The 15,199-nt window shown below is 34.7% G+C and overlaps 2 protein-coding genes across 2 annotated transcripts in view; both read left to right on the forward strand.

Annotated features, from left to right (window-relative positions):
• Window positions 1–6,478, forward strand: part of gpc1b (glypican 1b) — a 71,671-nt gene extending 65,193 nt beyond the window's left edge. The window contains exons 6-9 of the mRNA XM_058753450.1: window positions 301–417; window positions 1,183–1,313; window positions 2,234–2,409; window positions 3,482–6,478. Coding sequence (XP_058609433.1) covers window positions 301–417; window positions 1,183–1,313; window positions 2,234–2,409; window positions 3,482–3,690 — 633 coding nt within the window. The 3' untranslated portion in view covers window positions 3,691–6,478. The remainder of the gene's footprint in view (window positions 1–300; window positions 418–1,182; window positions 1,314–2,233; window positions 2,410–3,481) is intronic.
• Window positions 6,479–7,194: 716 nt separating this feature from the next.
• The window catches only part of LOC131520354 (ephrin type-B receptor 1-B), a 289,163-nt gene continuing 281,158 nt past the window's right edge, over window positions 7,195–15,199 (forward strand). Inside the window, 1 exon segment of the mRNA XM_058744534.1 lies at window positions 7,195–7,964. Within this exon segment, the coding sequence (XP_058600517.1) occupies window positions 7,955–7,964 (10 nt within the window). The 5' untranslated portion in view covers window positions 7,195–7,954.

Genomic DNA, 15,199 nt, shown 5'->3' on the forward strand with positions numbered 1-15,199 from the left:
TTAAACCTGTCTGAAAATACTTAAAGGGATAGTTCACCCAAAAATTCTGTCTTGAATTACTCACCCTCATGTCGTTCCAAAACCCGTAAGACTTCATTCATCTTTGGAAAACAAATTTAGATATTTTTGATGAAATCCAAGAGCTGACTTTAATCTTTAATATATCATTAAATCATAAGTATATCCAGTATTCTCAACTATTAATATCATCTTAAATCCTTTATCAGTAATTAAATCTTGAACTCCTGCTTATGTAAATCTTGAACTAGAATTGAACCAGAACCCTTTTTTGTTCTTCAGGTGTTTCAGGCATGTGGTTCTCCTACTCAGAGCTCCAAAACTGAGGATCAGATCAAGCGAGGTAGAAACACAGCAGAAGAAGTGAGCGGCACCCCAGGAGCCCAACTGGAGAAAGTGGTGAGTGTGTTTGAATGGTGTACAATAGTAGTTTTTGCTTTAGGACCCTGCTTTACATCAGGCATTGAGTGGCAACCCACCACAGTAACAAAATTGTTGATTATACAAAATGTACTTTGAACTCTGGCGTTTATTAACCCAGTAAAGCATACATATGAAATAATAGTCAGAAAAAAAAAAGTTTGTGATTTTTAATGATCATATTTACAGTATATACATATTTGATACAGCAGGCTTTTATGGCTAGTATGATATATAGGATAAAATGAAGCTCATACTTGAGGAGGAAAAAAATAATTTATGAAAAATGTATTCAACAGCTCAAACTGAGCAAAAATATGCAATTTGGTGCAGTTGTTAATATTTATATGGCTGAAAAGCTTGTAATGAAAATGAATGAGATTGCCTTTTACTTGCTAAAAAGTATAAATTATCAGTCAGACAACAGAAGGCATGTAGCAGATTGTGCACAAAAGGTTTTTCAGCAAAGTTGTGATCATGTTGATCATTTAGAGGCCTTCAAAATTTGCAAATCAAACAGGACACAGTAGGCTTTATAGGGTTAATATTACTGTGAACTGAACAGGCTCAATAATATGCAAAATGAATAATGTCAACATATGCTGAGTAGGAACATTTTGTAAATGCATAAACAACAGCTGAAGTGTTATTTATTTTATTATTTGTAATTATAAATATTTTTTCGTTGCTTTCTGTAACCCTGTTTGTGAGATCACATTTTCCATCCCATTTTCTTTCTCTCAGTTATCCGATGTGTCCAGAATGTTGAGGGATATCATGCAGTACTGGGTCCATTTGCCCAGAAAACTGTGTGTGGATCGCGAGTCTGGACAGAGTGAAGCAGACAGATGTTGGAACGGAATGAGTGTGGACAGGTAAATGCACATAAACAGCTCAGTCAGCCTCAGTTTTAACAGAAACACAACTCACATTCATTTACAGTGGCTACAAGATTATTTGAGAAAATGTATTGTACAAAATCTGCAGCTTTTCAAAAGTGTGGGAACACAGACATTACTTATCAACAGTGTTGGGGAAAGTTACTTTTAAAAGTAATGCATTACAATATTGCGTTACTCCCTAAAAAAGTAACTAGTTACGTTACTTTCGCGTTACTTTCACATTACTTTTTAAATATGAGCAGGGCTTGATTGTTTGTTTTTAATATAAGAAGTTCTATTTATAGCAAATGTAAAAGCCCTTTCACACCAAAAAGGGTAATGAATAAACCTCAGGCCGAAGGAAAAGTAAATTCACATCTGTACAGTAGAACGCAGGAGAAGGTTCAACACTCTTCAGCAATAAAAAAACAATGAAGCACAATTGTTAATTTATCTAAAGTCATTTTTGCTTATTAGTATGGTTGAACTGGATCAAAGGTCAGCAGCAAAGACATAAATAATAAAATGGGAATAGATGCATTTGTGTTATTTAACATATTTTATTATTGCAAGTTTGCGTCATATTCTGAGTTAGCATTTCACTGTTTTAATTCATTTCGATGAATACTAAACCTTTTTTTTTTTTTTGTGAGCGACATGAATTAATTCACATATCACACTCAGATATTTTCTTGCAAATTAAAAAGTAATGCGTTACTTTACTAGTTACTTGAAAAAAGTAATCTGATTACGTAACTTGCGTTACTTGTAATGCATTACCCCCAACACTGCTTATCAATGACAACATTTTCACACAGATTATTATTATTTTTTATTTTTTATTTGGGTCTGTCTGTGATGTTGCCTCTCAAACAGATCACATGCATCTTTCTTGTTGTGTTGTGTTCTGTCAGGTATCTGCCAGAAGTGATGGGAGACGGGCTGGCCAGTCAGATCAATAATCCTGAGGTGGAGATTGACATTACCAAACCAGACATGACTGTACGCAAACAGATCATGCAGCTTAAGATAATGATCAACCGACTGAAGTACGCCATCAATGGAAATGATGTGGACTTCCAGGACACCAGTAAGTATACACATACACTATGTCTTTTTTAAAATAAATTATTACTTTTATTCAGCAATAAATGGGGTAGACATTTATAATGTTAGAAAATATTTTTGTTTCAAATTAATGATGTTCTTTTCGACTTTAAAGTCGAATCCTGAAAAAAATATGTATCACGGTTTCCACAAAAAATATTAAGCAGCACAATATTTTTTATGTTTCTGGAGAAGCAAATCAGCATATTAGAATGATTTCTGAAGGATCATGTGACATTGAAGACTGGAGTAATGATGCTGAAAATTCAGCTTCACAGGAATAAATTACATTTTAAATAATTAAAATAGAATTTAAATGTTAACAATATTTTAAAATATTAGTTTTTTATTGAATTTTTGATCAAATCACATTTCAAATTCGAATAACCTTTAAAAATCTTACTGACCCCAAATCTTTGAATAGCAGTGTATAAGAAAGTTGCTATGGATTTTATTATAGAATATGAAATGCGTCAACAGTGAATAATCATTGCTGATATGTCTCTGTGTCAAAATAATAATAATAAAATGAAATAAAAATACTACACTGCAGATTAATAGCTAATAACATTTACACCATTAAAACAATGCATTTTTATTTATATAATCAAAATAATGTAATAATTAATAATATTAACAGTTACCAGTATTATCTAGCACAAAATAAAAAGAAGATGGGTGGAAAGAAAGATGCGAAGAGGGTGAAAGCATTAATGTTGATACTCTTAAACCAATAAACCCCAAAAATGTTAATTTAACAGAATTGGAAACACAATTATAAATAACTGCTTATTTTGCTACGAAAAGAAGGGACACTAATTGAGTAATGATTGAAATGCTTTTGCAAATTGCTTTTCGAATTGAACGAATGAACTAAAATGAGTCAGATTCAAAACTAATTTAAAAACATCTACTGTCAGGCTACAAAAACTGAAGATAACTTAGAAGTTAGTTACTCTTCAACCCAGGAATGTAGCTTCGTCATTGCTGTTGAACGTTCCTGAACTCTGTCTCACTTCAGCTCATGAATCTCCTTGTTGTGTTCCCATCTTTAGGTGATGATATCAGCGGTTCAGGAAGTGGAATGTGTGCCGACGATCAGTGTTCCCGTGATCCACGTTTAACGGCCCCAAACACAGACAAACCCAATGTATACGCCTATCCATCAGAGAACAAGAAGGTGGTGAATGGAAGAAGCAGCCAGAACCTTCCATGCGTCAGCCTCTACCTTCTCTCATTGGTCACAGTCTTGCTTAGGCGATAATTGACAGGCAATTCCACCAACTGGGACTGAGTACAGGACTGGGTTGGATTGTGGAGGGGCGGGGTTAGTCACATTGCCAAAACAAACATGCAAACATCAACGGAAACCGGCGAATGCATCACTTTTTTGTCTTGAATAAGAACATCATGGAATATTCTTAGATCTGTGTACTTTTTTGTCTCTTATTTGATATATGACACCCCTAGAGCTGGTCTTTTGCTTGTCTTTATGTCTGTGGTGAAAAAGGTCTCTGAGAATGCGCCAATCTGTAACAATAGCTATGAAAATCCACCCCAACAAACAAAACATGCTGGTTTTTCCTTACTCAAAAATCATTTTAGTTTATATTTATTTATTAATTAAGACCCATAAAGGTAAGACGTCTCCGGCCGCTCAAGCTTGAGAATGTCCTTCAACATTCGATCAAAGTGAACAAAACCGCTGAAAGAACCGTGTGTTCTTCTTATCTTTGTTTTAAAGCCTTTCTAATCATGAAAACAAGCTTTACTGAGTCTTGTTTCATGAAGACCAGCTGTCTCACACTCTCTCTGTCTCTCTCTCATTTATTGTACTAGTTTCCGCACTCTGCTTTGCAAATGGGTTTCAGGGGCCATTTTAAAGAAAACACAACATGTATTTACTCTGGATGTAAATAAACGTGTACTAACCACAGTCACATTTTCAGTATATCCTTGAGGACCCTCAACAGCACTAGAGCAATATTTGGGATGAAACGTTAATGCACCAGCAATGAGAAAGAGACGGGCGTGTTTTACGAAACGATGTACTCTAATCCGTGGGACAGATATATAATGACCGTCATCTCAGAAAGGGATTTTACACGTGGGAAAAGACAAGCCGGAGAATGAAAGACTCGAAACCGGAGGGATGTGGAGGGGTTTCTGGACATTGTTAATTTGATATTGATTCAAACCTCATAGAGATGTGTGTGTGTGTGTGTTATGTGTGAGTGCACTTCAGAGAAAGCATTGCTTTGTAAGTACTCACTATAAAAATATACACGTGTACTCAATACATGCTGCATCCACATCAGATCTAATTAGTTCAGTGACTCACAGATGTGTGTCTCAAATATTTCCTAGCCCCACACCCTGCCCTTAGTTAGCAGACAAGTTGGGTTGTTTATGGTATGCACACAATGTTGACGTGAAAACGGTTTTGCGCAACATTGCGCAAACGTTTAAGAAACCTTTTACCAATGAAAGTCTGTCAGTTTTAGAATCGTACTCTATGCAAGTATGTAAACGCCAATAATGTAAGCATGCATACTAATATTTTTGCAGCGATAGCACACCTTAGTAATCAAGGGGGCGACAGAATTACCATCAAATGTTTGCGTAATTTAATCAAATGTTGTTGTTGATGTTAAGGTAGCTATAGCTATAAACATGTTAACCGTTGGACTAACTTGAACTAGCCTGCTAAGCTAAATAGCATGCATGTCTCCCATACTTATGTTACATTTTGAATTACACCAAGGCTAATTTGCAACATCCCCATTACCTTACACAGGGAACAGTGGTTTTGAGAATAGATGGAAGGTTGAAATAAGGTAAGCATGCATACTAATGTGCATTTTTGCGTTAATGTAACGGTAGCACAACTTTGTACTCATGCAGGCGATAGAGTTACCATCAAAAGTTTGCGTTATTGAATCGAATGTTGTTGTTCAGGTACTGTAGCTATAAATGTGTTGACTGGTGGACTAACTTGAACTAGTTTACTAAGCTAAATTCACTTCAAACTGTTAATGATAGTAGGTAAAATGTTTGCTAAAACTTGCCTAAAACCCACAATAGTGCACCTTACTTATGTTACATTATAAACACTGAAGCTAATTTCCAGCATTCCCGTGACCCTACAGAGGATTAGTGGTTTGGAGAATGGATGGATTTTGGCTAATTTCATAACGCAATGTAAAATCAAGCATAGCTAGAAGCATTTGTGTTCTCGTACTTGCATAGAGTTTCAGGCGTAGGAGAGAATGACGCATTTTTTTGACCAAACCTGAAAAGAGCTTAATTTTTGGCTCTTTTAATGAACCTTGCGTTTGTAGAGGCTACAGGAAGTGATGTAACTGATTAAGGTTGCCATTGGCTTTGCAGAGAAAGTGCCGCAGTTTCGGTCACCATTAAGTGGCGTACAGATCTGACCGGGTCATTGAGATGGAGAACAACACCCCCTCCCTTCCAGTTTAGAAATGCTGCACTTTGCATGACGCACGCGGCCACGTCCGCATGACTACATCACATGATCAGGGGTCGATAACAGAGAAATATCCCACAGGCGGTGTTATGGATTGTTTGTTGATCGATTGGATCAGATGTGGTTGAAAAAATGGACCCGTGGCAGAATTCACTAACTATCTGTAGAGTGATCTGACCTGAAATCAGTCTTAACTGTCTTTAGCATGTTTGTTAAATCATTGACAGTTAGCAGTCTGACCCCAGGTCAGCTAAACAGTCCCACCTCTAGATGCAATGGCGCAACAGTGGCACTGCCACTCGCTCTTTACTGATGAATGTGGCTGATATTGTCAAAATGTGCTGAGATGAAAAAATGAAAATGCTTTCTGGTATATACTTTATTATTTTTGTTTGTTTGTTTAAAAAAAAAAAAAAACAATAATGGGGAGTTTGTGTTTAAGGTTGAAAGTAGAACGTTTTGAAGAGACTGAGGAAATTATCTGTCCATTGTTGTTGTATGTTCTTTAAAAAGGAAGAGAAAAACCCTTGTGTCAATTATATAGATCAAAAGATTTTGAAAATATGTGTCATGTTCATTTTGTTCACACACGCACACACTTACAACACACAGACATGAGTGATGATACCCAAGAGCTTTGCATCTTTCTATAAAAAAAAAAAAAAATGTTTTTCTTAAATTGGCCTGATTTTGAAGAAAAGTAGCTGGACCCAGGATTCATATATATATATATATATATATATATATATATATATATATATATATATATATATATATATATTAGTGCTGTCAAGCGATTAATTGCGATTAATCGCATCCAAAATAAAAGTTTTGTTTACATAATATATGTATGTGTACTATGTATATTTATTATGTATATATAAATACACACACATACAGTATATATTTTGAAAATATTTACATGTATATATTTATATTCATACATTTTATATATATATATATATATATATATATTCATATAGTTAATATATTTTTCTAAAATGTATACATGCACGTATTTGTATTTATATATGCATAATAAATATACACAGTATACACATATATAATATAAACAAAACATTTATTTTGAATGCGATTAATCGCAATTAATCATTTGACAGCACTAATATATATATATATATATATAAATTATTTATTATTTAATTCTTCATGAAATTATCTACTACAAACCATCATACATCAAAACACCCTTTTACTGAGTAAACTATGGTAATGCCATGGTACCTTGATAAACACTGAGGTCCAAACATCATGAGACCAAAAGTGAAAACATGTTAGTGTAGTTAATAATTATCAAGCGTAGCGTTAGTTCTGGCAGGTCACGTTAGTCAAGCTTGCATCAGCTGACTCTCAGCTGATCCCCATCTACCTATAGGGATACAACACCTATCTAAGCATCCATATATAAGGTCCCTCAGTTTATCAGCAGTTTTTGCATTGCTCAATAGCTAATTACCCTCCTTCATCCCCAACTCCTCCTCCTCTGTCAGGCAGGATCCAGCCTTCTGATTCTCCTTTGAATCAGACTAATTCTAAAATGTACAAAAATTACTGAACTTTAACGATATCTACATACTTTCGTTGGTTCTGTTCTGTTTACCCTGGGGGGTTATCACTGCTCTCTTGCAGAGAGTTCTTGCCCAGAACAGAACCATACCGCCAATCCAAACTGCTAATTGTCAATCCTCTTTGACGATAGTGGTCCTGACAGAATTATAACATATATGCATGTTACTAATTACAAACACAATTTAATGGAATTGTAAAAATGTTGAATGTGGAAAACATTTAATATCTACTTGATGTGATTACAACATGCATACACAAACAATAACTTGAATGTCCCCTCCCCCTAATTATACATAATCACCTGCTATCAATCTAATGCTTCAACAGTATAAGCAGAAAGAGATATTGCAACTGCAAGCAAGTAATAAGACAGCCTATGATGACCACGGACCTCTGAGATCACCCTCAGATATCCCCTTGAATAGATGTCACCTTACTTACTTCAGATATGAACGCAGGTTAGTTTGTTTCTTCATCACCCTCCATTTCTTAAAAGTGTAGGTGAAGGCGGATGTGAGAAACCCCTTAATGGAAATGTAATGTATTTAAATTAAGTGTGGTTTTTGAACCAAACCATTTACAAACTATTTATTTTCATTCTCATTCAACAAAAATGTTTCCAAAACCCCTCAAAGCATTAAAGTCAAAGTGTAAAAAAATATTTTACAATTTGAACACAATATTTCTATAATACATACATTAATACATAACTCTTTTGTAAAGAGCCCACAGATCTGGCAGATATTTTCACTGCAATATGCCCTTATTATGAAACTGTATACAGTATGTATGTGAATGTCTTGACTATAAACAGTCCTGAGACTGAAATGTAAGACCAAAACTACCCCTTTCTGCACATTTATTTACAGTATTTATGCAATATACTAAGAAGTGTGAGAACCAATTAGACACCATTTTCACTCTTTTATTGCTGAAAACCACAAAAGAACACACATCGACCTTTTTAAAATGTTTTCCTCTCAGCTATGAGAGTCTGTTCCAATGTTTTCCTCCCTCTCACCTGCTCGTCTCCTGGGTAGAGCCCATCTGTGCCCTCTACATGACTGATGATGTCAACAGCCATTTCCTGTCTAATTGTGCCAATCTGTTCATGCCAGTGTATCTGCTCTGGGATCAGTATCAGTGTCTCATTGATTATTCTGCATAATCTCATTTGTTCTACAACTCTCTCTCTCTCTCTCTCTCTCTTGACATGTTTGGCTCATGTGGTTTCTTTCTCTTTCCCTGCTGATCAGGTGGGTCTGTGTTAATTTCACCCAATTGTGGAGGTTGATTACTGGAACAGACATCATTTATATTTTGAGCTGCTCTGCAGACAGACCGAAAACTCTTATCTCTCATTCTGGGACTAAAATAGCATCTTATTCCCTCCCAAAACATGCAGACCGAATGCTCGGTACGGCAGATGGGCATTAAGGAACATAGGGTTTTGTTTTCATTACAGTCTGGACCAAATTAAACTGGCAAATACTCAAACAGGTACTGAATATAGAAAATTGCATCTGTTTTCCCATGTGATTTGCACCACAACAGAAAACTTTATCAATCATAGAGCAATATGAAGAACTACGCCTTCCTCATCGTTTGAATCTGACGTTCTTTTCCACACCCCACATGGAGGCCTGCGGCCCAGCTTCAGATTGGTGTGTTTGAAGCCTATCTCTTTTATGTGACATGAAGGCCCTGCTGCACATCCCTCACTCTGATGAAATCTGGTCAGCAGGCAAAGCGACGCGCATCCTCTTTGTCCTGTGTGCTCCAAACACCCCGCATCCGCTTCCGCTGTCTTCCTCCAACAGATTGATACCAGGCAGACTCCCCACAAAACAAAAGCTTCAATGCGACAACGTGTCGTCCTCTGTGTTTATTTTTCAGAGCGATGGATGGCAGTAGGAAGATCTGAAGCGTGTCTCTTCCCACCTCCAGATGGATGATGGTTAATAATGTGACAATGTGCTCGTCCAACGTCAACAGCGCTGTATTCCACATCTGAGATTCCTCTCGTGTTTGTGGAGCCACCGGCCAGAAATAAAATGCCATACGGTTCTTATTTGGGCTCTTTAAGAGTGAGTCCAAACGTTATTTTATTGTATTTGCGGTTTAGGAGCTGCATATCTTTCAGACATTCTTCCGTCTCCGTTAAACATTCCTTTCTCGCTAGACTAAATTGACCATTGCTGTTATTTATCCGCATCAGCGAACTATTCACTGATTCATAGCGTTTCACATTAAGAGGGCCTTGACCTTGCTGACAGAATGAGAATTCTTTAAAATATTTTGTGCAGTGTCTTCGGGGACACTGTAAAATACAAGTTTATTGCTTACTTTGACTGTACCGCCTTCCAGAAATATGTCACTGAAGGCAAGACAAGAAAGTTATGGTCTGTCTGTTTTCCATGCATAATTTTGGATACGGTTTTCTTCAAGATTTTTAAGTAGCTATCCTTCACACGCGTGCGCGCACACACACACACACACACACACACACACACACAGACAGGGGTTGTACTTGTTGGGCCCTTGCATTAACATGATTTAAAAAAAAAAAAGATAATATTTTCTGAGACAATAAGCGAGTGGTGCTTCCCAGGTGTTGAATGATTGCCATGGCTTTGTTTTGTGGTTGCAAAGTGTTTTTTAGCATGTTGCTATGTGGATGTTTTGGGTGGTCGCCAAAGTCAAAAGAGTCCACCATGAAGTCTCTATGATATTTTGGTCCATAAATATGCCCTTTTCAATATAAATATATGGGATTTTATTTATTTATTTACTTACTCACTTAACAGGTAAACCTTTTATAACATCTCTTCAAAATCATTTTGAAGTTTCATTTTTGTTCGTAGCACAAAGGCCGGACGAGCTATATAGCAAAGTTCACACTTAAAGTTGAGTGATTTAAACAAACCTCACCAAAGCGAATCTCTTTTGTGAACGTTTTCAATCATTTTCGTGAGTTATAGGCTTAATCGTAAGGTTGTGTTTCGCTGTTCACACAATGGAGGAAATATTATAGGTCTAAAAACGATCGTTTGCCGCCATCTGCTGGTGTAAGTATGTAATCCGAGATCGTCACTGAACGAAATGAATATTGATGAGGAACAGATTAAAAAAACTCGAATCACTGAGTCCCCCAAAGAGCAATAATTGTTTGGCTTAGTAATACACACCATATAAACAAGCTTGGATATTATATATTAGGACTACTAAAGACCGTAATTAAACCCATTTATGAACCTTTTTTCCATGTGTGAGAATATTTACCCAAGCTAAATTTGTTTGTGTATGTCTCATATCTGTTCCTTTATACATCTTTCTTAACAGGACTTTCCAATGTGCATCACTTGTATTCACAATAAACCTCTCATGTTTAAATAAGAGTTTAGACGGTTTTGATCCAGTAACATCTGATGCATTTCAAGCTTCAAAACTGCTGTAAAAAATGAAATAGTGCTGCTTATTAGTGTTGTTGATTTGACATATGCAGATTTGAAGCTGTTAGATATTCTGATGGAACGGAAATCATTTTTAAATATTAGCCAAGCCTTTGCTGCCATCCAGTGGTTGTTTATAATAAACACATTTTCTGGGTTCAACTATGGCATTATTGCCACAGAAATTAATAATAATTATTATTATTATCATCATCATCATCATCTATTTTTATTACCATCATCTATTTATTAGTATTCTTTTTATTATTATTATTATTATTATTATTGCTTCTTCTACTTCAATGTAGGCTACTCAATATTGCCTCAATAGACCTTCATGAGTCTACATTATTTACTGCGGTATTCCAGTAATTCTACATTATTTACTGCAGTATTCCACAGATGCTGTTCATAGCACATTTTTACATGTAACTTGAGATCTATTAACAATTATTAAAGTGTTTGTAAGAAAATATATTCATAGTAAGGCATTTTAGGGAATGTTTTGAAAACATTCTACCACTCTCTCCCAAAAGTTTCTTAGAATCGAGTCTCTCCTGGCTTTAACACTGGGTGGCTTTAACATCCCACCTCTTAAAGACATCTGGAGGAGAGAGCCAGACAAGGAGAGAGAGTCTGAACTTCTCAGATAATTGTAAGGTTGGCCTACATTCCAGCTCACTTGCTTGGTTGGTCCGGTACTGGGTCAGTTCACACAAAGATAATCAATTCCACTGGCTCTGATGGAGTGGAGCAGGTTAAAGTCTAGTATATATTTTAACAACAGACAGAAAAGCCAGAAAACAGGTGATTTTTTTTTTTTTTTCCCTATGGCCCATATAGTCTTACACAGAGCAACAGTAAAGGCTCAGTGTTGCAGCAACCACCTTATTTATAGAGAATTTTTTAAAAGTTAAACAGCGAAACATCATGTGCAAATCAGACTCATACAGAGTATGAGTATGAGTATTTTTTTTCTTTTTCTTTTTTTTTTTCTGGAATTGAAAACATTAATGACAGATGCATGAGCTGCTATTCTCCCCCTATCCATTGGTAGGCAGTGCATGACTTTTTGCAAGGCTGATATAATAAACAACAGAAAATCAACTGTAGAGACTCTACACAAACAAAAAAAGTACTGTGTACTACCTATTTTAATTTTTTCAGTAGTATCATCTTTTGAAGTACTGTACATGTAAATCAAACACTACCATTTGGGGTCAGTATGAATTTTTTGAATGAAGTTCACTCTTATGATCACCAAGGCTGAATTTATTTGCTCAAACTATAGTCAAAACAGTAATATTGTGAAATATTACAATTTAAAATAACTTTTCTATTTTCATGTGTTTTAGAATGTGGGGTTAATTTTTTGTTATGCAAATCAGCATCCGTTACTGATAAATTTGATTGAAAAAGGTCTTAACTGAAATTTATATATATATATATATATATATATATATATATATATATATATATATATATATATATATATATATATATATATATAAATTACTTATTCTTTATTTTATATGTATCAATGTATTACACCACAGTACTTTTCTGAGTGTGTAAATCCTGAGAGACACACTGAAGTTCAGCAAATTCAGAAGGGGAAATCATGTCATATTTTAATATTATTAGATAAAAATCCTAAATCCAATTATGCATGAGGGTGTTTGAGGGCACTATACCAGGGGGACACATGTTTCCATAGAAGAAAGTATGTGAGTTCGAAACCTGATGTAATTCTCAGCAATCCTGGAGAACGTCCTGAGCTTCTAGAACATTTTTACTGTAGCCATGCTGAAGTGTGTGTGAAACGGAGAGAAAGAGAGAGACATTGTTTATCCCTTAGGATAACACTGCAGGTTTAAACAGTGCTGAGGCCAGCTGAGCAAAGTCTTGAAACTTAATCTGAAAAAAAAATAAATAAAAAAATAAATAAAAAAACACAAACCCTGGTGGCTTCCCTCAAGCCACATTTTATATCACACATCCCAAAATGCTGCCCAGGTGTAAGCAAACTGACAGACAGATCCATTACCATACTGCTGATACAGGTTCACTTATTTCAAGTGTTCATGACAATAAATCGACTCTAAAAACTAAAACTAAACTTCAGCAACTAAAAACTTCTACTAGAAAAGAAAACTACTAGAAAGCATCAAACATTTTTTAGCATAAAAGAGGACAACATTCACCAATATATGGCTTTGCGATATTCACCACGGCAGCTTTAGCAGTCTTATTGTCATATTTCATGTGGTTATTGAGGAACAGCAATAGCAGCACTGTGTGAAAATGGCTAGTCATTATGGAAGAGAATCTGTGGCATATTGAAATAAACTCATTACAGAGGAACATTAAATACAATACTCAGAAAATTGCTTTTCATTCGCGACCTGCAGAAATCGTTTTGTAATGAAGCAAAATATTGTTTAATTTTTAATGCAGCTTAAATTTTCACTGAAAAACAGCGCATGAAGATTTGCAAAGAATAAAGAGCAATAATAAAAACCTTTAGTCTAATCTAGACAGAAATTTTAGATAAATAAACTCATGTGATCATTTAGTTAATGGAGAAGGGCATGCCTGACATTAATGTTCATTTGATAGTCTGGTAATGGGTGGTAAAGTTGCATGTGTTGCATTGTGGGATGTTATATCTTTGCAGTGGGCTCTGGATGTATGTTTTCAGATGTAGTTGGTAATCTACAGTATATTAACAGAAAAATGCATAATCAGACTTAGAAAAGTCTTAAACCCATGAAATGTGTTGGCACACAAACTCTGTAAAAAGATAATTGCAATGCAAATACACTTTCATTCAGATACTATTATTCACACATATTTAGAGTCTAATCTGAAATCAGCTTGGTTCCATTAAGAAGGTTATAGTCGCTACAAAATTCCATTACAACCCAATATTCTTTATTTCAGGAGTGATGCTAGTTTTCTTATTATTTACAAAATTAAGGACACGGATGGATGTGCAGAATAACTCCGTCATGCACTCATGGTTTCATTTTACCCTCCAAATTCTTATTAAATCAGCCTGGTGGAGCCCAACAGGACCAAGTCAATATTCCATATTCCAAAACTACTCCGCTTTTCTTATTTGACTGGTTAAAAAAAGAGAGAGAGAGAGAGAGAGAGAAAAAGGAAATAACTTTTTGGGAAATCTCAGGTTAGTCAGAAACGGTTTGGTGCAGTGAGGGAACAACAGCTTCATTAACCTGCAGGACCTGCAACCATCTGTCCAGCTGTTTCACTGGAAATATTGAGACATCTGAGGCCTAGTGAACACATAGATCATGTAAGACCATCAAAAATTGTGAGTTTGCCTCATACATATAATATCATATATATATATATCAGGCTATTTAGTCTGTCTGTCTATATACAAACATGAAAAATATGCCAACATTAAAAATAATATTGCTAAAACAATATTATGAATACAACAAATGAAACCTTATCGTACGCAGATGTTTCTGTACATTATGTACATCCTATCTTTGTAAAATCCATTCATAATGATATTTTACATACAATATGTATTTTTTGTTTTTAAATAGGTTATAAAATATACACATGCATGCATGTGCAAACATATATTATGTATATGTGTGCATTTGTAAAATCTATTCAAAATCTATTTTTAAGTCATTTTAAATATATATTATATAAAGTATATTTTATATGAATGATTTTTTTTTCTACAGAATTAAGGATACAGATGGGTTTGTGGAATAGCTCCATTATTCATTCATGTTTTCATAATCTTTACATGAAAAAAATATAACATTAACATTTTATATATTTAAATTTTATAAAATAATTTAAATGTAGAAATTAAATTTTTTACATTTAGATAATTTTTTTTAAGTCTGCATATGTTTGTGTGTATGTAATATATGTATATGTAAAATGTACTTTCAATTTTATATATATATATTTATCAAATCTCTCTCTCTCTCTCTCTCTCTCTCTCTATATATATATATATATATATATATATATATATATATATATATATATATATATTCAAAATTGTGTACAAAATATATTTTAAAATGCAATATTTGAACTTTGCCTCGGCAACAACGTTTTTCAAACCCAGGCTCTATATCCTAAGAGAAAGTTTTATTGTAAAGTTAATGATTCTTAACTCGATATGGTCACATAGATGAATCAATAAAGATGGACAGTGCCCTTTAGGAACATACCAATCATCT

This window comes from Onychostoma macrolepis, chromosome 02 (genome assembly GCF_012432095.1).
Source record: "Onychostoma macrolepis isolate SWU-2019 chromosome 02, ASM1243209v1, whole genome shotgun sequence".
NCBI classification, from domain to species: domain Eukaryota; kingdom Metazoa; phylum Chordata; class Actinopteri; order Cypriniformes; family Cyprinidae; genus Onychostoma; species Onychostoma macrolepis.